This window comes from Erythrolamprus reginae, chromosome 3 (assembly GCF_031021105.1).
Source record: "Erythrolamprus reginae isolate rEryReg1 chromosome 3, rEryReg1.hap1, whole genome shotgun sequence".
NCBI lineage: Eukaryota > Metazoa > Chordata > Lepidosauria > Squamata > Dipsadidae > Erythrolamprus > Erythrolamprus reginae.
In genome coordinates this window covers 76,412,621-76,437,075 of record NC_091952.1, presented here as the reverse complement: position 1 = coordinate 76,437,075, position 24,455 = coordinate 76,412,621, and the positions used below count along the sequence as shown (strand labels likewise).

General features: G+C 43.9%; 1 protein-coding gene across 2 annotated transcripts in view; it reads left to right on the top strand.

Annotated features, from left to right (window-relative positions):
* Positions 1 to 24,455, top strand: part of RAB3B (RAB3B, member RAS oncogene family) — an 85,548-nt gene that overhangs the window by 9,824 nt on the left and 51,269 nt on the right. For both annotated transcript variants that reach the window (XM_070745865.1, XM_070745864.1), the window contains exon 2: positions 13,141 to 13,368. In XM_070745865.1, the coding sequence (XP_070601966.1) occupies positions 13,141 to 13,368 (228 nt within the window). The remainder of the gene's footprint in view (positions 1 to 13,140; positions 13,369 to 24,455) is intronic.

The following is a 24,455-nucleotide window of genomic DNA, read 5'->3' as shown; positions in this document are numbered from 1 at the left end:
ATTTTCTACAGAAATCTCAATAACAGCTTGAAATCTCCCAAAACACAGAATCGTAAAAGGATGTATTAGTATCACAGGATGGGAAATTAAAATTATAGATGGACATTTCTTAACTATATGCAATTCTAGGATCAAACTGTCAGTTTTTCTTTAGACTGTGATCTTTAATTACACTCCATTCCATGAGCTGTGTAAGAGACGACGCACAACAATCACAGTACCCCCAGCCACTCACATACCGTACCTTTGAAGTGATTGTGTTCATCTTCCCCTTGTAGGTGCAATATTGCTTCAATAAAGACATTTAGCTAAAGCCAAAATACGATTTATGGGCTTCATTTGATTCCCTGCTCTGGTTTGGCTCTGACTTCTTCACTGTTGCTTTTTTTTTTTTTTTTGCTTTTATTTAGGCAGATGTGAAGAGCAAAAGTGCTTTATTTGCTTAAAACAAGAGAAATGTGTTGTCACATTGGAAATGGTACCCTGGATGTAATTTGTTTATGCTAGCTGCCCCAAATGTATTAGCCTTTTTTATGACTCATAGTTGTAGAACAAATGGTCTGATTGGTAGTTTATTTCTCTGATAACATTTTAAAAGCTGAAATGTATATCTAATGAAATGGTTCTTACAAGCCAGACATTAGGAGGTTGTTCTGTGTGCTGAATTTGAACAGGGAAACCAAAGGGCAGATCTACGCTTTCTGCTTGCTCCACAGTCAGTGCCAGCCATTCATTTTGTGTGTATGTGTGCAGTAACAAATGATGTCATCTTCCACCCACTTCTAACCTATCACAAATGCAGCAATGGCCTGTATTTTAAAATGCTGGTTCACAACTGCTGCTTTCCATACTAAGTCATATTCAGCCCTTCCAAAGGGATGATTTGTGACACTTCTTTCTGACCTAGTACCCACCCCAGGTCCAGTTGGCTAGAAGGCCAGGCACATTCCCGCCATTTTAAAAATTAAGTTGTGGTTGTGGTTGTGGTTGATTCAATAATGGTCCATTAAATATTTTTTCCTCACCCTCCATTCCCCCTACCCCCTTAGAAGCTCATCACTCCAATCAACTCTAATATCTCTTTTTTTAAAATTAATTTTAATTGATTTTCATAATAACAATAAACATTCCCATAACAGTGTGATCAGTGTTAAGTGCCCACCACCAAATAACATTCACACCCCTCCACCAAATTGGGGGCATAATTTCTATATACCATTGTAACTCAAGAGCAATATATCTATTTAAATATTATAAAGTAATTCTAATTTATTCTTTATACCTTGGTCTCAAATTCTACTAACCATGTATCCTCTTACCTTGTTCCATCATCCCATCAGTACCCACAGATTAGTTTCATTGGTCAAATTCATCCTCTTATCCATAATCTCAAATTGAATGTGATCCACCATGTACCGATACCAATGTTGCATTGTCCATTTTGTCTCATCCTTCCAGCCTAGGACTATTACCGCCTAAGCGCTTTCTATAACGGCTTCTTTTATCTCTCTAAATTCTCCCATCTCGTTCCTTTTGACTAATACCGCCATTTACTTTGTAATTGTCCACTGTATATTTAACATCTATTAGAGTCCTCTTCTTTCCAAAATTTTTGCACTATCGGGCATTCCCAAAACATATGCATAAACACCCCCTTATCTTAATAGTCAACTCTGATATCTCCAGTTTTCAACTCGCGAAGCATCCCTGGGCTGCTCTCGAGTTGTCATAGGCCTGTGATGGCGAACCTATGGCCAGCATGTCGGAAGTGGCATGCAGAGCCGTCTCTCCGGGCATGTCAGCCATCACCTGTTGCTCTTCCAGGTTCCGGCATGCACATGCAATTCAGCCAGCTGCTTTTCACATGTGCAGGAGCGCTGGAAACCGGAAGAGCAGGTCACCGGGAAACTAAGCTTCCAGTTTCCGGTGCACCAGCTGGTCACATGCATGCCAGAAACCAGAAGACCAGGTGACCAGTGCACATGTGCATGTCAGAAACCGGAAGCTCAGCTGCTCTTCCAATTTACGGCACCAACCCCAAGTGCACACATGTGCTCCTGTTTCAGCATGTGGTCCTGAAAAGGTTCGCCAACACTGTCATAGGCAGTGGGATGGGAAAACCAAAGAAGCAACATGGCTGCCAAAGACAGGAGCCCATTCTGGACTTGGTTTTCTCAAGGCTGTCTCCCAGGGTTATCCCACAGCGGCCGGAGGGGAGTGTCCTCTACAGCCCACGAAATTGTTCCATTGGTGAATGTGATTGATGACACACCCTGGGGTGTGAAACGGGGTCATGATTAAGACTTTAAATAACATGGGGCCAGAGTTGGCTTCATTTGGGTATATGCCAACATGGAGCTCCTAATAAATGACTGGATTTCTTTTGAAGCTTGGCTTGAGGCTCATGATTTCATTAGGGCCTCCGTCGTAACCCTGAGACCAGTGAGACGCTTTTGGTTGCTACCTAACTAAGCATGTACTTCTTGCTTTCTTACCTCCTTATGCCCTGTTTCCCTGAAAATAAGACCCAACTGGAAAATAAGCCCTGCCATGATTTTTTTCAGAATGTTTGTAATATAAGCCCTACCCCCAAAATAAGCCTCAGTTAAGAGTGTCAGCAAGGTGGACGCATTTGGTACCATATTTTCCTGCAAATAAGGCCTAACTGGAAAGTAAGCCTTAATGTGTCTTTTGGAGCAAAAATTAAAATAACACCCAGTCTTATTTTCAGGGAAATATACATTGTACTACAAAAGAGGCATGATTGCTCACTGACAAGCTCAGTGGTTAAAGACACTGAGCTTGTCAGCTGGAAGGCTGAGTTTGTGGCCCATGTGCTACACAACAAGATAAGCTCCTTACCACGGGCAGATTGCCATTACCGCCGCTGCCGGTACACTGTTCACACAGCTTCAGTGCTCTTGCATGCGCACGTATATGTCCCAGCGTGTTTTTGCTTCTGCTCATGCGCAGGAAGCAAAAATGCACTGAAATTTCAGGATGGGACATGCTCACGAGAGATATTTTGGTGATTTTTTTAACTTCCGTGCATGCGCAGAAGCAAAAAATCACTGAAATCTTGTGCACACGCGCGTCCCCTTGTGAGATTTTGCTTCTGTGCATGTGCATGAAGCAAAAATACACTGGGATGCACAAGAAAATTGAAGCTGCACACACACCGCACCATGCGCTATAGGTGCACTGTCCTCTACCATACCAGTAGCAACCCACTATTGCTCCTTTCACTTGTCCCAGCTCCTGCCACCCTAGCAGCTCAAAAGCATGCAAGTGCAAGTAGATAAATAGATATTACTTCAATGGGAAGGTAAGAACCTTCCTTGCCTCTTGAGGTATAGTCATGCTGGACACATGACCATGGAAGTGTTTTTGGACAAGGTTAGGTCCTCACCTAAGAAACAGGTATCAGCATCACCCGCTAGTTGGATATTGTTGTGTCCAGAGGACAGCCGGGAAATGTGGATTGCCCAGTAATGGGCAGCCAATTTTTTTACTGCCGCACTGTGGGTGTGGCTTATTTTGTGGGTGTGGCTTAAGGGTCATGTGACTGGGTAGGAGTGGCTTGCCATCCATGTGACCAGGTATGGGTGGCTTGAACGATCATCACCATTCAAGTGAACTGTTAAGTCCTCGACTTACAAACTTACCAGTGTCGCTCGTTGCGTGACAATTTGCTTCACGTTTCCTGTGCCCTCCTTCCTGGGTCGCCCCCCCGCCTCAGGCTGAGTAGCTAGGCGAACAGGTGCTGCCAGAAGCATACATGCTGCCAGCGCCGCTTCCACCCACGCCTTCTGCTTGCACCTCAGGTGGGAGGTGGCCGCGTAAGGCTGGAGGGGAGCCGGGCAGGAGAGAGGGAAGCTCATCCAAGGCCAGGAAGGAGGACAGAGGAAAAAAGCAAGGAGCGCAAACGAATCAACAGCAGCAGGGGGAAAAAAAGAGAACCTAGCTGAGACCAGTAATCCCAGAAATGACTGCCGCCAATCAGCTGGAGCTGCGCACGCAGCTTCATTTCTGCTGGTGGAACTGTATTCCACCCTGTGCTGCCTGCTGCCCACCCCTGGGACCGCCCCTTGCCCATAGGCGGGAAAATACAGAACTAGGATTGGATAGTTCAGCTTGGCAGTGGGAGATATAAATAGCTGCCAGGCGCCGCCATGTTGTTGTTGTCATTCCAGTTCGTAGTTGCAAGTTGCTTTTATTCTTCCTAATAAACCGAGTTGATATTTCCCCAGACCTACTGGTGTCTTATTTTGGTGGATTCTACACTGGCGACAAAGGTGGGATTCTACAGATATGACTGGACAGAGGAGACCTTTACCTTTATAGTACTGTAAAGCTTCACTTCCCACCCCTCCACATTCCTTTTTGGATGGAAGGTGCAACATAGAATCATTGGAATTAAGCTACAAGTTTCAGTGAATGTGCAATACTGGCCCTATAAAACTGCATCTACCTGTAAACTCAGATAGTGGGTTGTGTCACGTCAAACTGTAAGCTGAGGGCATACCAGTCCAGTATCTGATTTATTTTTAATATGAACAGTGCTATGCTTCAGTGATTAGATGGCCTTGACATTGGCATTTGAACAAAGATCGTTTTAACATTTATATTTTATTGTGTTTTATTAACCTAGGTGAAATGTTAATATATATTATTAGCCCATGTATGATATTGCCATGCTTTAAACAAATAAATCCAGATGGTCCAGACTCTGTTAGTCTCTTGTAAAGAGCAGGTTAATCTCCTGCCCAGACCTTTGGACTAAGCCAACTCTATTGTTTGATTTTTTTTTGGTTCCAGTCCTAGGATTAAAAGTGCAATATTTTTAGATCTCACACATAGGTTTATGTTGATTTGTTGCTTGCAGTTATTATTTATGTGGTTTTATATAAGGTGTTTTTGTTTTAAGTTTTAAATCTTTCATATACCGGTACTTAGAGGTATGGTATTGTGAGATGGGCATCTATATAGATTGTCAAAATGAGACACAATAAAACAATAAATATTCTTAACTCCATACAGACTATATTATGCGTGGCTCCAAGCACAATAGATTCTACGTACTTGATTAGCTGTTATTTGAAGTAATTGTTTCCAGCTAGGAAACAATACTACATATATTAAAAAGCAGACCCTCTAGTTATATCCTTGTCATAAATAATTTGCACTAATGTGTAAGCCTTCGATGATTTTCCCCCCTGTACTTTTTGCAAAATGTTTGCTAAAATGATCTTCAAGAGAATTCATTGCACATTAGTTTATTATACTAGCATTTACCTATATAGAATATTTATATTGCACGTTTCCATGAAAAATTCAGGAAGGATAAATTCCTAAGAGATTCTCTGTCACTTTCATGTACTTTTGATTTTATCATTACATTGCTAAGAAAAACATTCATAATATACACCTTGCACAGTCCTCTTGTAGTGAAACTGACATTTATTTTTATTTATTTAATCAATTGGTAAAGTTGCACATCTCAACAAGTCACACAGTAAAGGAGAAGACACACTGTTATCAGATGTAGTGAATTTCTCAATGGGGAAATATACAAGGAACAATTAAGGACACAAATGCCGGGATTAAATTGAGTAGTTAATAGAATGCCCCACTTTACAGGGGAACTGTTTCTTTTACTCATAAGAAAAATTATCAAATGGGTTTCATCTAAGTCACTTTTATGGGATTTTTCACTCTCAAATTTTGAAGGTGACAAATTGGGGAGGGGGAGTATTAAATGAGAAAATATCTTTTTTGTCAAGTGTCAGGCAATGGCAGAAGCAATCAACACACAACTAGGTAAAGAGAATTCAACTTTAGCAGGCTGGTATAAACAGAAACATAAAGTCATAACATACCAAGCAAGATGCTCTCAACAGCTGTTGGGAGTTCCAATGAAAAAATTTCAAAGGCCAGGATCTGCAGTACGATGAATACTCAAACCTGTGCCAAAGTTCAAATGATGTTATTAAGGTCTGGCAACAAATGTCACAACCCTACTTCCATGATAATGAGACTACAGGATCTGACCTTGACTGGATAGTGCATACTCTCAAACAAGTATAATAATGACAATAACAACTACAACAATGATAACAACATATCCCCGGGACCGCCTTCTGCCGCACAAATCTCAGTGACCAGTTAGGTCCCACAGAGTTGGCCTTCTCCGGGTCCCGTCGACTAAACAATGCCATCTGGTGGGACCCAGGGGAAGAGCCTTCTCTGTGGCAGCCCCAACCCTCTGGAACCAACTCCCCCCAGAAATCAGAGTTGCCCCCACCCTCCTTACCTTTCATAAGCTCCTTAAAACCTACCTCTGTAGTCAGGCATGGGGGAATTGAGATATTCCCTTCCGCTTATAATATTTATGCTTGGTATGTCTGTATGTATGATTGGTTTCTCAAATTAGGGTTTCTTAATTTAACTTAAACTTAAATATTAGATTTGTTTATATTGTCTTATTATTGTTGTTAGCCGCCCCGAGTCTACGGAGAGGGGCGGCATACAAATCTAATAAATAAACAAACAAACAAACAAACAAACAAACAAACAACAACAACAGAGTTGGAAGGGACCTTGGAGGTCTTCTAGTCCAACCCCCTGCTTAGGCAGAAAATCCTACACTATTTCAGACAAATGGTTATCCAACATCTTCTTAAAAACTTCTAGTGTTGGAGCATTCACAACTTCTGGAGGCAAGCTATTCTACTGATTAATTGTTCTAATTGTCAGGAAATTTCTTACTTCTCTCCTTGTTTAGTTTCCAACCACTGCTTCTTGGAGAATAGGTTGACTCACTCTTCTTTGTGGCAACCCCTGAGATATTGGAATACTGCTATCATGTCTCTCCTGGTCCTTCTTTTCATTAAACTACACATACCCAATTCCTTCAACCGTTCTTCATATATTTTAGCCCCCAGCCCCCTAATCATCTTTGTTGCTCTTCTCTTCACTCATTCTAGAATCTCAACATCCTTTTTACATCGTGGCGGCCAAAATTGAATGCAGTATTCAACGTGTGGCCTTGCCAAGGCCTTATAAAGTGGTATTAACACTTCACGTGACCTTGATTCTATCCCTCTGTTAATGCAGCCTAGGACTGTGTTGACTTTTTTCACAATTGAATTTCATTTTGTTAGATACTGCCCAATGTTTAAGTTTGTCAAGATTTTTCTGTATTTTGAGCTGTCTTCTGGAGGATCTTGACAAGCTTGAACATTGAACACTATCTAATTCAATGGTGGAAAAAGTAAGGTTCTACATTTAGGCAAGAAAAACAAAATCAAGAGTTATGCACTGTCCAGTCAAGGTCAAATCCTGCAGTCTCATCATTGATCATGGAGGTAATGTCGTTGTTGATTCTGGGAACATTGCTGATAAACTAGTGATAATCTAAACCATGGATCTGCAACTTTGGCAACTTTGTGGATTCAACTCCCAGAGTTGAATTCTGGAAGTTGAAGTCCATAAGCCATAAAGGTGCCAAAGTTGCAGACTCCTGACCTAAACAATCTACAGCTGTGTGAAGATCCCACCCCACAATAATAATAATAATAATAATAATAATAATAATAATAATAATAATAATAATAATAATACAGTGATCCCCCGCTCGTTGCGAGGGTTCCGTTCCAGGACCCCCCGCAACGAGCGGGTTTTCGCGAAGTAGCGCTGCGGAAGTAAAAACACCATCTGCGCATGTGCAGATGGTGTTTTTACTTCCGCAGCGCTAGCGAGGAGCCGAAGATTGGGGGCGGCGCGGATGTTTTAAAACGTCCCCGCCGACATGGGGGGCTCGCTAGCACCCCCCCAAACCCGGGTTGGGGGTTCGGGGGGGTGCTAGCGAGCCCCCCATGTCGGCGGGGACGTTTTAAAACACCCGCGCGCCTTCCCAACTGAGCCCTCAAGCCAAGCGCAGAAGTTCGCCCTGGCGCAGGCAACGCGCGCTACGATCTTCCGGGCGAGCCAGGCTCAGCGGATCAAGCCCGGCTCCTCTCGGACCAGCATCCCGGGCCAAGCGGCTGCCTTCCGTCACTTCCGGGCGAGCCAGGCTCAGTGACGGAAGGCAGCCGCTTGGCCCGGGATGCTGGGCCGAGAGGAGCCGGGCTTGATCCGCTGAGCCTGGCTGGCCCGGAAGATGGCAGCGCGTGTTGCCTGCGCCGGTGAGGGAAGCGAAGCCGGCCAGGCTCAGCGGATCAAGCCCGGCTCCTCTCGGCCCAGCATCCCGGGCCAAGCGGCTGCCTTCCGTCACTGAGCCTGGCTCGCCCAGAAGATCGTAGCGCGCGTTGGCTGCAGCGGCGGCGACATTGCTGCCGGCTTGGTTTCCCTCGCCACTGCAGCCAACGCGCGCTACGATCTTCCGGGCGAGCCAGGCTCAGTGACGGAAGGCAGCCGCTTGGCCCGGGATGCTGGGCCGAGAGGAGCCGGGCTTGATCCGCTGAGCCTGGCTCGCCCGGAAGATCGTAGCGTGCGTTGGCTGCAGCGGCGGCGACATTGCTGCCGGCTTGGCTTCCCTCGCCGCTGCAGCCAACGCGCGCTACGATCTTCCGGGCGAGCCAGGCTCAGTGACGGAAGGCAGCCGCTTGGCCCGGGATGCTGGGCCGAGAGGAGCCGGGCTTGATCCGCTGAGCCTGGCTCACCCGGAAGATCGTAGCGCGCGTTGGCTGCAGCGGCGGCGACATTGCTGCCGGCTTGGCTTCCCTCGCCGCTGCAGCCAACGCGCGCTACGATCTTCCGGGCGAGCCAGGCTCAGTCACAGAAGGCAGCTGCTTGGCCCAAGATGCTGGGCCGAAAGGAGCCGGGCTTGAAGATCGCAGTGCGCGTTGGCTGCGGTGGCGAGGGCTTGCGATGGAGGGTGGAGGAAGCGGCCATGGGAGGGCGAGCTGCCTCAGGGAGGAGGATCGGGCGGGACCAGGTGGGGGCTGGAATTTCTCCGCTGGGAAGAAGCGGCGATGGATCATCTGTCTACCTCTGTCGGCTGCTCCGGGCCAGGGCGAAGGGCAGGCGAGCGGCGAAGGGCGGGCGAGCGGGTGCTGGGGAGGGCTTCTCGCCCTCCCGCCAGCAAGAGGGGGAGCGAACGGCGTGGGCGGGTGAAGGGCGGGCGAGCGGCAGCGAGGAGTTTGCGTGGGTGGTGGGGAAACTCCTCGCTGATGCCAGCAAGAGGGGGAAGACCCAGGGAAGCCGCCCAGCAGCTGATCTGCCGGGCGCCATCTACGCATGCGTGCCCATAGAAAAAAGGGCACGCATGCGTAGATGGTGTTTTGACCTCTGGGTTGAAAAATCGCAAATTACCCTGTTCGCAATGGTCGGGGACGCAATAACCGGGGGATCACTGTAATAATCGTTCTGTCGGGCTCTCTGGTACACTCCTCCCAAAAATTCACAGGTACAAATTTCAGACACACACACGTTTGAAAATTCAAAACAATGTTCTTTATAATGAAAATTCACTTAAACTAAGCCCTCTTTTGGTATAGCAAAGAGCACTTGTCTCCAAACAAACTGGTAATTTGTACAAGTCCCTTATCAGTTCTGTGATACTTAGCTTGCAGCTGTGAGGCAATTCACAATCCTTCTTCTTTCACAAAGTGAAACACACTTTGCTCTGGTTTAGTTTCAAAGCGGGGAAAAATCAGCACACAAAAGGTCAAAGTCAGTAAAGCAGTCACGAAACACAAGGATCAGATAATCCTCCACAATGGCCAAACCCACAGGCTGCTCTTTATAGCAGCCTCACTAATTACCACAGCCCCACCCAACCACAGGTGGCCTCATTTTCTTTGATAATAATCTCTCAGTTGTTGTTGCCTATGCATCGCTCTCCGCATGCGTGGCTGTATCATTAACTCTTGTTCTGAATCCAAGGAGGAGCTAGATAATTGATCTCCTTCTGAGCTGTCTGCCCCACTCTCCTCCTCCCTGTCACTCATGTCTTCTTGGTCAGAGGAGCATTCCACCGGGGGCAAAACAGGCCTGCAGCATGTGGATGTCTCCCCCACATCCACAGTCCTTGGGGCAGGAGCTGGGCCAGAGCTAACCACAAATAATAATAATAATAATAATAATAATAATAATAATAATAATAAATATAATAATAATAATAATAATAATAATTTCTATGTTTCTATGTATGCTGCCCCTCTCCGAAGACTCCTTCCCTTATTCATCAAGCAAGAATGAAAAACAAGCATGTTGGCTCAGAATGTACTCTAAACTTCTAGAATGTTCCTAATACGAAGGAGAAATCAAGATATCCTTGAAATACAATGGTCTTCCACATTGCCATCTCACCGTCGTATATCTTTCTGCCTAAGAGAAAAGAGTATCTGAAAACTAGAAACATTAATAGGATAATGGGGTCACTATGGCAGTGGCATATATGTCACACTTAGAGTTAACACCCAAGTAGGCATCTATCACTTTCATTGTTGTTCAATAAACACTACAGCAATTAGCACAATCTGGAAGCCAGGTGGCCCCGTTTAATCTTGGCATCGACTCAGCTGTTTTTTGTCTATTTTTCCCCTTGTAAAATGTTTGCCAATTACTTAATTTTAATAATAAATTCAGCTCAGTTCATATACACACCTAACACACCTAACGAAGGCAGGATTAATCATCTTTGAAATATGTTAACAATTCATAAGTCATCCTAGTGACGGGAAATACAGCTGGTTATGACTTACAAAGCCCTACATGGGACCGTCTTTGCTACTGTCTTCTGCCTCATGCATCCCAGCAGCCAGTTAGGTCCCACAGAGTCAGCCTTCTCCGGGTCCCGCCGGCCAGACAATGTTGACTGGTAGGGCCTAGGGGAAGAGTCTTCTCTGTGGTGGCCCCGGCCCTCTGAAGCAAACTCCCCCCAGAGATACCTACCGCCCCCTCCCTCCTGGTCTTTCGTAAAGCTTTGAAGACCCACCTCTGCCAGCAGGCATGGGGGGGGCATGAGTGTTGAGATTGTCTCTGGATGATATTATGAATGATTGAGTTGGATCAATGTGTATGACTGTATATGGGGTTTTCTAATATTTTTAGTAATTTTGTATAATTCTCTTTAAAGTAATTTAGATTTTTTAATATGTATTGTTGCACATTAGGAGGGTTAGATCCAAATATAGGCATTTTTATAATTAGACTTGGTGAAACCAGTGAGGCCTCAGCCTAAATTAAGGTTCTGCCGATGTAAAGGAATCTCCCTGCTGTGCTGTTCGGGTTTGTGAGACCCGAAATCAAAGTTTGAGACCCTGTAAAAATTTTTCCCTGCATATCTGAAACTTAAAATTTCATGACTTTTCATCATTTCAGGGGTTCTCTCTATGAGAATTTTTTTTGGGGGGTGGGGGGGTTTCTTTCTTCCTGAAAAAAAAAAGTCACACTTGTACTGTTCCCGGGTCACCCTGACCCGGACCGAAAATTCTTCATTTGAAGTGCTTATGTTTGGTCAATTTGAAAACTCTTTTCACTTGGAAAGTAGTCTGAACATTTCTGCACACAATGATATGAAAATTGAACTGAAAAAAATTGTGCATATTGCTTTACTTTGATTATAAAAGGCAGACCCCCCCCCATTTATTTGTGAAGTTTCTTTTCAATTTATATATAGTTTAGCTTGCAAAATGTGTCCAATTTTACTAAAGTTGGTGTGGGATTGGTAGTTTGAACATTTCTGAACATAAGAAAAATATAAATGAACTGAAAGAAATGATGCTTATTGGTTTTTAAAAATAAGAAATAAGGCCTCCCCCCCCCCCCGGCTGCTTGCAACCATTTTCACTTTATATTTTTTTAGGCTCCAAATCCGAAATATTTTTAATATCTTAGGCATTCATTTACTCAATTTAACATTGCTGATCATCATAAAAATATTTCTGGGGGTGGGGGCTAACTTTTTTCTGGGCAAAGAAAAAAATCACGTTGAGTCTGTTTCGGGTCGTATACGACCCGGACAAAAATGATTTTTTTTAGGTACTTGAATTTGGTCTTTTTGAAAGCTTTTTTCACTGGGAAACATGTTTGAACATTTCTGAACCTAATGATAAAGAAAAAATATGCAGTCACAGCAAGAGTCAAGATTGACTCCATCTTTTTTCACTGGGAAACATGTTTGAACATTTCTGAACCTAATGATAAAGAAAAAAATATGCAGTCACAGCAAGAGTCAAGATTGACTCCAAAGAATCTTTCACCTTTCCCTTTGAAACTAGAACCTGCATTACATATGTTCTTGATCAATAAGTCTAAGCTGAAATAAAAGTTTGTTTGTTTGATTGATTGATTGAATAATTGATTTGTAAGCCACCCTTCTCCTTGTGGACTCAGGGCAGCTTAAAAGAGTAAAATTCAATCTAACAATAAAAATATTTATTTATTTATTTATTCAATTTTTATGCCGCCCTTCTCCTTAGACTCAGGGCGGCTTACAACATGTTAGCAATAGCACTTTTTAACAGAGCCAGCATATTGCCCCCACAATCCGGGTCCTCATTTTACCCACCTTAGAAGGATGGAAGGTTGAGTCAACCTTGAGCCGGTGATGAGATTAGAACCGCTGACCTTCAGATCTACAGTCAGCTTCAGTGGCCTGCAGTACAGCACTCTACCTGCTGCGCCTGTATAACAAAATTAAATGTCCATCATTCACACTATTGGGCAGAGCGAGAGCAATCTCTCACAGCCCCAGGCCTGAGGGAATAGATGGGTTTTCAATGCCTTTCAAAAGGCAAGGAGAGTGAAGGCGGTACGAATCTCTGAGCAGAGTTGATTCCAGAGAGCTGGAGCCACTACAGAGAAGGCCCTTCCCCGTGGTCCAACCAGTCAACATTGTTTGGCCGACAGGACCTGGAGAAGGTTTACTCTGTGTGACCTAACCGGATGCGGGAATGTGTGAGGCAGAAGACGTTCTCATAAATAATCTGGTCCAATGCCATGCAGTGCTTTATAGGTAGTAACCAACACCTTGAATTGCGTTCGACGACCAAGTGGCAACCAGTGTAGGTCGTAGAGTGCTGGACTGATATGGCTTGTACAACTGGATTAATTGAAGTCTCCGAATGTTCTTCAAGGGTAGCTGTAAGCAGAGCGTGTTGCAGTAATCTATGATGTTTTTGTTTTCTTTAGATGGCTTCGGTAACAGATGCCAGATATGGACCCAAGGATGTTTCAGACCAGAACTTTGATTATATGTTCAAGCTCCTGATCATTGGCAACAGTAGTGTGGGCAAGACTTCCTTCCTCTTCAGATACGCTGATGACACTTTCACCCCTGCCTTTGTCAGTACAGTGGGAATTGACTTCAAAGTGAAGACTGTTTACCGGAATGACAAGAGGATAAAACTGCAGATTTGGGTGAGCACCCCGTGATTCTTGAATCATTTACTCTGGGCACAGATTTGGAAGGATCACTATAATTTCCAGATTATTCCTTGATTGTGGGAAATCAGGTTTATTTGCTTGCCTGCATTTCATTTCGACAGAAGGCTGAAGCTATGTCCATTGCTGGTTATTGCAGAGGATGGGCAACCTTTAAATATAAAGAAATTGTATTCAACATTTTTTTGAGCATCTGGGTTCTACAGTGAGCAATAGATGTGCCCAGGATTTTCTTGGTTAATTTTCCTTTTAGGTTTTTGGGAGGTGTTATATGAATTCAATATTCTTTAATGCTTTATTGTAAGCAGTGTTCCCTCTAATTTTTTTTTTGGGGGGGGCGCGGAAAAGTATAGTGTCTGAGCGGCAGTCCCTTTAGGACTGGGCGGCACAGAAATAATAAATAAACAAACAAACAAACAAACAAACAAACAAATAAAAAACCCACCCTGTTTTGCCTCAGAGAATTTCAAAATAAAATACTGTACTGTGTGTCTATAACAGTGAGCTCATAATAGGGCAACTCTATCAATATCAAAATGCCACTTAAATAGTTGAGCTAGTTTCAAACTAGATTTTGATTTTCTTTCTCTCTTCCTTACTCCCATTCTTTTTCTTTCTCTTTTCCTTCCTCTCTTTTTTCTATCTCTTTCTCTCTCTTCCTCTCTTCCTCTCTCTCTCCTTCCTTCTCACTCTTTCCCTCTCGGCTTCTGGGCAGGTTTGGAAAACTCTGAGTTGATGATGATTTTTAAGTGAGCGATTGCTCACTGCTCAGCTTAGAGGGAACTATGATTGTAAGCAGATGCATTTTGGTATTTCTTTCTGAATGTTTCCTCATTCTTTACCTGGAGGACAGTGTGCTTTATTTACTTGCTTGTACATTGCATTTAGAGAATGATGCCATTGCATTGTAAAATGGTAAAGGTACTATTCCTTGGATGAGAAGCAAAATCTCTTCAAGGAAAACAAAGTGCAGTTGCCTTGGGATAAAAGCACCTTTAGGACACCCATGGCCTGGATGACTCAGAATCTCCAGGCAGTAAAGACAACTTGAAAAATACTGAGAGAGCCGGTTCTTTAAGCTCTTTTTATTTGTAAGGACAGGACAGCGCTTTTTGTAAGTGACTTCAAGTAAGAAATAAACAGTGCCAGTGTGCTCCTTTTATACTTTATTACTCCCGCTAAAATCCTACTGTCAAACTCTTAGCCAATCAGAACGCACCAACCATTTCAACTATTTACATTTACCTCAGCGCATATTTAACACAACTAGTTAACGTTCCCTGTGATTCTTCTTGTCTACTTACTGACTCTAGCATTGTGGCTGATCCCACACAATGAAAGATTGGAGGTTCCTCTCCTTGAAACCTTCGGGTCTCTTCACCACAGCTCTGTCTTCTCTTAGGTTGTGATGTTTTGGAAGTTGTCCATTTTTGAGGAAGATGACACTATCTGCCATTACCTTAACTTTGCATGTGAAAGACACAGGAGTCAAATAACCTGTCTTACTGGTGAATAAAAAGAAAAAAATATATAGAAAATATGTTCCGTAGTGTCTTTCCTACAAAACGATCAGTGTAGACAAAATAAGACCAATAAGATTTTATTTATTATTTATTTATTTATTGGACTTTTATGCCACCCCTCTCTGAGGACTCCAGGCGACTCACAACATATAATAAAACAATGCATAACATCCTAAATCCAATTAATTAAATATAAAATATAAAAAATATAAAAAAAACCCCAAACCATAAAAAACAGTCATTCCCATTCGATCAACATTCTCTCACACGAGATCTCACAGGGTTGGTTTTCGCCCTGAATCTTCGGAGAGGGGCGGCATACAAATCTAATAATAAACTATAACTCCAGGACCCATCGACTAAGCAATACATGTTGGTGGGGCTACAGGGGAGGGCCTTCTCTGTGGCTGCCCCTGCTCTATGGAACCAACTCCCCCCTGATGTCCGTATTGCTCCCACCCTACTGGCCTTCTGAAAGGCTGTGAACACCTGGCTTTGCCGACAGGCCTGGGGGCTGCTCTCTGTCATGGCTGAATTGTGTTGATAGGATAGGTATGTATGTTTTGGTTGATTGGATTGTTGTGGGGTTAAAATGGGATGCTATTGTTTTTATTATTTTAATGTTTTTAGTATAACATTGACTTCTTCAATTATTGCATTATATTGCGTTTTTATATTGTTGTATATATATTCTATATATCTATCTATCAATATATATTCTATATTGCGTTTTTATATTGTTGTAAGCTGCCCTGAGTATCAAACAAACAAATTAATAAATTAATAAATATAGGGCTCAAAAATCACAGACTTCTTAGAAGAAAGTTAAACAAGAAAATGCACAAAAAAATCCCAAGAAGACCTCAGGGTGATGGTGATTTGATCCTGTTTACAAATAACCCTGAGGTGCCAATATGCAATATACATGAGGTGCCAATATAGAGCAGAGGGCATAAAAATATTAGTAAATGAATGAATAAAATATAGTACGTACAGTATACAAGATCTACATTGGTAGAAACAATGGTCACCAGAGGCACAAACTTAGAGGAAAGGTAATTAAATTTAATGCCACTCTTAGCAAACATTATCCAGTTCTTCTAAAAAAACAAAATAGAATACTCTTAGAACAAAAATTATTTGTGTAGCAATTTATTACATGGTTAAATTCCTTCCACTACAAATTCCAATTTTAATCTAAGATAAAAGGAGAATCTTAGCTCCCACTCTCTCACTTCAGCACAAAGTTTCCTTCTCCTTTTCTCCAAAAGGGCCTTAGGTAACCTGTTTTTGTATATGTGTGACTCAGGCCATTCAATTTTCTACGTACAGAAAATCTGTGGAGAATCTCAGTCATCCATGTCATAGTCATCTTAAAGGCCCTTTTTCAAAGGGCAACTGGACTGTTTTTCTTTGAGGAGGAGGAAACAAAATTGCCAGTACCTATCCAACTGATGAAGCTTCTGGGATGAGAAGCAAAAAAGTTTTCTTCTTCTTCCTCGTGGGAAAAAAACAGTCCAGTAGCCTTTTGAAAAAGCATCTTTGACTTTCCATGTACAGATTTAGATCCCTTGTGTGAAATGAGTGAATATAGACTAGGAATGTCTAAGTCAGCTGTCCCCAAACTACGGCCCGTGGGCCGCATGCGGCCCGCTGAGGCCATTTATCCGGCCCGCGGGTGAGCGACAGGAGCACAGGTACATACTTTTCTTTTAATTAAATTCTCTCCTTAATGTTCCATCAAAAAGTACAACACCAATTATATTTCTAACTTATTAATCATTATGCCAAAGTGCTTCCTTCTTTCTTTATACATTTTTCTATAAACCAAGAAAACCTTGTATAGCCAATCAGATGTTAACAAAAGAAAATTAAAAACAAAACATAAACATATATGAATTTCAGATTTCTTTCCCCCCCTCTAAATAGTATGTTCCCATTTTGTTTTTTACTTTAAAATAAGGTATGTGCAGTGTGCATAGGGATTTGTTCATAGTTTTTTTTTAATAGTCCAGCCCTACAACAGTTCGAGGGACAATGAACTGGCCCCCTGTGTAAAAAGTTTGGGGACTCCTGGTCTAAGTCTATCTGGCAACAAGAAATGTCAATCCAGCTTCAGGTTTGTGAAAGCAGGCTTACTATTCACAACAACCTCCTCACACTGGCTGCCTTGGAAAATAGGCTTCTCAGTGAAATGTCATTATGTTATGGAACAGTGATGGCGAACCTAGGGCATGGGTGCCACAGGTGGCATGCGGAGCCATATCTGCTGGCATGCAAGCCATTACCCTAGCTCAGCTCCAATGTGCATGTGTGTGCCAGACAGCTGATTTTTGGCTCACCCGGAGTTCTGGGATGGCATTTTCAGCTTTTGGAGAGTCTCCGAGGGGATGGGGAAGGGCGTTTTTGCCTCTGGAGCCTGTGTTGGGCGAAAATGGGCCTACCAGGTCCACTAGAGGTTGGGAAATGGACTGTTTTAGGCCTCCAGAGGGCCTCCGGGGGGGGGGGGTCAGGGGAGGCCATTTTTGCCATCCCCAGGCATTGAATTATATATGTGGGCAGTCACCCATGCGCGATAGCACACGCACACACGCTTTCGGCACCTGAGGAAAAAAAGGTTCGTCATCACTGTTGTAGAACATATCATTATGCTATAATCCCCCATCAAGGACCCAGGGTGGCACAGTGGTTAGAATACAGTATTACAGGCTAACTCTGCCTACAGCCAGGAGTTTGATCCTGACTGGCTTAAGGTTGACTCAGCCTTCCAGCCTTCCGAGGTCAGTAAAACAAGGACCCAGATTGTTGAGGGAAATTTGGTCACTTGTAAACTGCTTAGAGAGGTCTATAAAGCACTGTGAAGCGGTGTAAACGTGATATAGCTATCATCACTCTATACAGCTCTTTAAATAAATTTTGAAATACCTATCATACTGGCAATCTACAAACCACCCCCAGTTTTGTAAGCGTTTACGCATTTTCTGTCTTACCAGTTGGTCTTCCTAGGAAATGGTGTTTGGGGACTGTTGTGGTTAGCTCTGGCCCAGCTCCTGCCCCAAGGAATGTGGAGGTGGATGTGGGGGAGACATCCACATGCTGCAGGCCTGTTTTGCTCCCAGTAGAATCTGTCTCCTCTGACCAAGGAAGCGTGAGTGACAGGGAAGAGGGGAGTTTGGCAGACAGCCCAGGAGGAGATCAGTCATCTGTATCATCCCTGGATTCTGGACAAGAATTAATGACACATCCACGCATGCGTAGAGTGATGCATATGAGACAACAACTGAAGGATTATTACAAGAGAAAATGAGGCCACCTGTGGTTGGGTGGTGTTAAGTCTGTATATAACCAATGTAAAACTCTGTAAAAGAAAATACCTTGTAAATACTGTTTAAACTATGAATAAACCTTGGCCGCGTCTGATTGGCTAAGACGCACGGCCGTTTCTTTTAGGCGCGAGCCTTAAACGTATAAAAAGGGCTGTTCTGACACTGACAGCTCAGATGCGTTCCTTGCTGAAGTCACTTTCGAGAGAGCTGAATAAACGGAACCATCTTTGCACTCCTGTCTGAGTCTCATTCATTTCACTGGCGACGAGAGAACGAAGAATCCACGAGTCAAGCATGAATCACCTCCAGATCGGCCGGGCTCCCGACTACTTCGACCCCGAGAAGTCGTCTTGGGATGCCTACATGGTGAAATTTGAAATCTTCCTAGAAGCGGCAGGAATGGGAGAAGCTGAAGACGACAGGAAGCGGGCGATCTTCTTGAACTATTGCGGGACTGAGATTTTTGACCTCGTCCAAACGCTTACCGACCCGCTTCCAGCTAAATCCGTTCCGTGGGACGACCTCCAAGCAAGACTGGCAAACCACTTCAAACCAACGAAGCCTGCCGTAGTCTACAGACATCAATTTTCCAGGATGACCCAGCGTGAGTCTGAGACAATCAATCAATTCGCCACGAGACTTCGCACGGTGCTGTCAAAGTGCAAATTTGACAGCCCAGAAGCTCGCCTCACAGACGCTCTGATCTTTGGGATGAAGAATGCGACCGTCCGGAACAAAATCCTAACAGAGGACGACCCAACGCTTCATTCAGTCATCAAGCTGGCTCAAACAGCCGAAGTAGCTGACGCGGCCGCCAAAGAACTCAAGGAACACGAAAAGAAAGACACCGTCTCCAAAATCTCCGTTGCTGTTTCCCGCGCCGAAACCACAGATGACCTCAGCCCAGCTGCCACGGACGACGACACCTGTCTCCTGCTGCCTTCCGAGCAAGCCAGACAACCCAGATACCAACGCCCCTCCAACCCATGCCCCGGTTGCCGAGGAAATCACCCACGACAGCGTTGCCCCTTCAGGGACGCCATTTGCCGCCGCTGCAATCGACGCGGGCACATCGCCGAGGCTTGCAGAGCGCCCCTTCCAGAGGAGTCCTTCTCTACACCCCGCCAACAACGTTTCAACAACCAGGCACAACAACCGCGAGACAACAAATTTTCCAGAGGCTTCAATCGCAGAAACGACTCTACCGCTAACCGTGACTACGCACGAGGTAAAGCACAAACTTACGTAAATTGCGCAACTGCTAAAGGAGGGAACAAGATTATCATCTCACTACTTTTAAATAACAAACCTTGTAACCTAGAATTAGATACAGGCTCTAAGCATTCTATTATGCCTTGGGACAAATTCAAAATGTATATGCCAAATTTTCTTAAAACTGATTTTGTTAACTCAACTTTAATAATAAGGGATTTTCAAGGTAATGTCATACCTGTTTTGGGGAAAGTAGATGTGCCTGTGAAATTTAAAAATTGTGAATATTTTCTTCCTCTGATTGTGGTTGAGGGAGCCAAACACTCCCTCCTGGGGTTAACATGGATGTCTCCTTTGGGAATTGAAATACTGGGTCTTTGACATGTAAATGCTGAACCTGATATTCCTAACTTTATCCAAGAATTTCCTGAGGTTTTCAGCCCTACTTTGGGCACCTATAATGGGGCCCCTATCTCCTTCTCTCTAGATCCCAAGGTACCCCCAGTCAGACTTAAGCCTCGTAGGGTACCCCTACCACTATTGCCTAAACTAGACATCCAATTGGACAAATTGATTGCCCAGGGCATCTTAGTCCCTGTAGAACAAGCGCCATGGGAAACCCCCATTGTCACTCCAGTTAAACCTGATGGCTCCTTAAGGGTCTGTGCAGACTACAAAGCCACTATCAATAAGGCCCTTCAACACCATCCATACCCGATCCCAGTGGTCCAACAATTGCTTCATTCTTTGGGGGAAGGGAGAGTATTTTCGAAAATCGACCTGGCACAGGCATACCAACAGCTTCCGGTCGATGAGGCCACATCCCTGGCCCAGACCATAGTGACCCATAGGGGTGCTTTTAGGTGCACCCGCCTGCAATTCGGGGTCAGTACCGCCCCAGGTATTTTCCAAAGTTTCATGGAACGATTATTGGCAGGTATAAAAGGAACCTCCCCATATTTTGACGATATATTTATATCAGGAAAAAACCAAGCAGAATTAAACATGCGCATCAGAGAAGTATTGGCTAGACTGCAAGCTAAGGGGTTAAAAGTAAAACCAGACAAGTGCGTATGGGGAGCAAGTAGCATAGAATTTCTGGGCTATAGAATAGACAGTGAGGGAATACACCCCACAGCAGACAAACTAGAGGCCATAACCAAAGCACCCGAGCCAAATAATAAGACAGAACTCCAAGCATTTCTGGGCCTCCTTAATTTTTATTCTGTCTTCCTTAAACAGAAGGCAACAGCAGCAGAACCACTACACCGACTGCTGCAGAAGGGAGTTCCCTGGACCTGGGGCACAATGGAGCGCGAAGCTTTTCATAAAATAAAACAGTTATTGACCTCTAAAAGCGTAGTGGTTCAATATAGCTCAACTTTGCCAATAAGGCTCACGTGCGACGCTTCGGCGTATGGGGTTGGCGGGGTATTAGCTCACATAATGCCAAACAAGACAGAGGCCCCCATCGCCTTCTTTTCTAAAACATTGTCCATGACAGAGAGAAACTACAGCCAATTAGACAAAGAGGCATTAGCCCTAGTCTCTAGCGTTAAGAAATTCCATTATTATCTCTGTGGGAGGAGTTTTGAACTAATAACAGATCACAAACCCCTGCTTGGTCTTCTAGCTGCCAATAAACCAACTCCTCCCTTCATGTCCCCTAGATTAATAAGATGGGCCCTTTTCCTGTCAGGATACCAATACCATCTAACACACAAGGGGGGAAAATCAATAAATCATGCTGACGGGTTAAGTAGATGCCCCATGCCCGAGTTAGTCTCAGATCCAACCCCCACAGAGGATGTCTTACTAATTGACCTTGAGGAAAACTGCCTGACCACTGCCAAAGAGGTGGCTGAGCACACTAAGAAGGATTTACTATTGTTAAAATTAATCAATTGTATTCAAAAAGGTTGGTTGGGAGACTCTGAGGAAACTGGGCTGTCAGAATTTAAATCTAAAAGGTTGGAATTATCCTACTTGAAGGGATGCGTGTTATGGGGTGACAGGGTGGTCATTCCCAATACCTTAAAACAGAAGGTACTAAGTATGTTGCATGCAGGCCACCCAGGCATTGTCAGAATGAAAGGGTTGGCCAGGGGCTATTTGTGGTGGCCAGGGTTAGATAGGGACATTGAACAATGGGTAGCAAACTGTGACCCTTGCCAGGAGTCACGGCCCAATCCCCCGAAAACAACACCTCTGGAATGGGAAAGACCCACGGGGCCATGGTCCCGCATTCATATTGACTTCGCAGGGCCTATTGGAACCCAAAACTTTTTAATTGTGGTAGACGCGTTCTCCAGATGGGTGGAAATCATTGCTATGCAAAACATTACTACTTGTGCCACCATTAAAGCATTATACCATTTGTTTGCCACACATGGGTGCCCAGACATCCTAGTTTCAGATAACGGGCCACAATTAACTGCCAGACAATTCGAGTGCTTTTTAAGCAACTTAGGGGTCAGACACGCACTCACATCCCCTTACTCGCCATGGGTTAATGGCCTTGCAGAACGTTATGTACGTGTGGCCAAAGAAGCCTTGCGCAGGGCAGGCCCAGGGGAAATACAACACAAATTAGATCAATTTTTATTAATGCAGCATATCACCCCAAATTCCATCACAAACAAAAGCCCAGCAGAAATTTTAATGGGTCGAAAAATAAGGTCCCCCCTGGACAGGTTGCACCCTCGTTATTGTACTCAAAATGTAAATAATGAAACATGTACAGCACCTGAAAGAAATATGTACCTAGGGCAACTGGTTTTTGCTAGAAATTTTGACGGGGGGTTGAGTTGGCTGAAAGGAAAAATATTGCAACAAACAGCCCCAAAATCTTATGTGGTACAATTGGAAGATGGCCGCACATGGAGGCGGCACATCGATCATTTAAGGGGGCGCATAACACCAAATGAAGAGCCGGCCGTTAACGGAAATTCTTCCCCCCAAGCAGACATTAATTCGCAACTCGAACTTTTGGAATTACAAAAAGACTTACCACGACCTGATGCTTCCTCCAGCGACGCCGAGCCTTCCTCCTCTTCTGGGCACGGTGCGCCATCAGCATACTTGTCTCCGCAGGCCAGAGCCCCAACTTGGGCCCAGCCGCGGACAGGAGACAACGACGAGCCAACCTCCACCATAGACATACCAGCCGGTAATGATCTGCGCAGGTCTGAGCGCACGTCACGCCGGCCCAATCGATTGGAGGACTACGTCACTTGGCTCACTGATTGACAGTTTGGCTGAACTAATGAGGGAGGGGTGTTAAGTCTGTATATAACCAATGTAAAACTCTGTAAAAGAAAATACCTTGTAAATACTGTTTAAACTATGAATAAACCTTGGCCGCGTCTGATTGGCTAAGACGCACGGCCGTTTCTTTTAGGCGCGAGCCTTAAACGTATAAAAAGGGCTGTTCTGACACTGACAGCTCAGATGCGTTCCTTGCTGAAGTCACTTTCGAGAGAGCTGAATAAACGGAACCATCTTTGCACTCCTGTCTGAGTCTCATTCATTTCAGGTGGGGCTGCTGTAATTAGTGCTACAGATAAAAGTGCAGCTTGGTGTTTTAGCCTCATGGCAGTTTATCTCATTCATTGTTTCGTCAAGATTGTGGTTTTTGCTGTTCAGGATTGTGTGTGTGGACTCTCTGGACTTTAGAATTGGACTCAATTTCCCAGTTATTGGGCGACTGCATTTAACTTTTGGGTTTTCCTTTTATCATGTGGTGTGTGTCTTCGTGGACTAATTACCCTGTAATTACGGGGTGGTTGAGACACGTCGGAAGAACAGGGACTAGCCATGTCCATTATGGTATACATTTTAGAATAGAATAGAATAGAATAGAATTTTTATTGGCCAAGTGTGATTGTGTGATGATATTGTTATAATACATAGGACACATGCCAGTAGTGGGTTCTAAAACCCTTTACTACTGGTTTGCGCGCACACTCACAGATAATAATAATAATTGAGAATACAGTGTTCCCTCGGTTTTCGCGGGGGATGCGTTCCGAGACCACCTGCGAAAGTCGAATTTCCGCGAAGTAGAGATGCGGAAGTAAATACACCATTTTTGGCTATGGACAGTATCACAAGCCTTCCCTTAAGACTTTAAACCCCTAAATTACCATTTCCCATTCCCTTAACAACCATTTACTCACCATTATTACTGGTACTCACCATTGAATAAGACACTTAGTGATCCTGATATTTATAAACATAATTATTTATTAACAATTATTATTATTTTTTGTTATTTATTTGCAAAAATTATTAGTTTGGCGATGACATATGACGTCATCGGGCGGGAAAAGCCATGGTCAGTGTTCCCTCTAATTTTTTTTGGGGGGGGCAGAAAAGTATAGTGTCTGAGCGGCAGTCCCTTCGGGACTGGGCAGCACAGAAATAATAAATAAATAAACAAACAAACAAACAAAAAACCCACCCTGTTTTGCCTCAGAGAATTTCAAAATAAAATACTGTACCGTGTGTCTATAACAGTGAGCTCATAATAGGGCAACTCTATCAATATCAAAATGCCACTTAAATAGTTGAACTAGTTTCAAACTAGATTTTGATTTTCTTTCTCTCTTCCTTACTCCCATTCTTTCTCTTTCTCTTTTCCTTCCTCTCTTTTTTCTCTTCCTCTCTTCCTCTCTCTCTCCTTCCCTCTCACTCTTTCCCTCTCGGCTTCTGGGCAGGTTTGGAAAACTCTGAGTTGATGATGATTTTTAAGTGAGCGATTGCTCACTACTCAGCTTAGAGGGAACTATGGCCGTGGTATAGAAAAAACCCCGCAAAGTATTTTTTAATTAATATTTTTTGAAAAACCATGGTATAGACTATTCGCGAAGTTCGAACCCGCGAAAATCAAAGGAACACTGTAATAATAATAATTTATTAGATTTGTATGCTACAGAAGCATCCTGGGTGGATGGGTGGAGCCTCCTGCTGTCGGCGCTACTGGTTCTTAGAACTAGCCCAA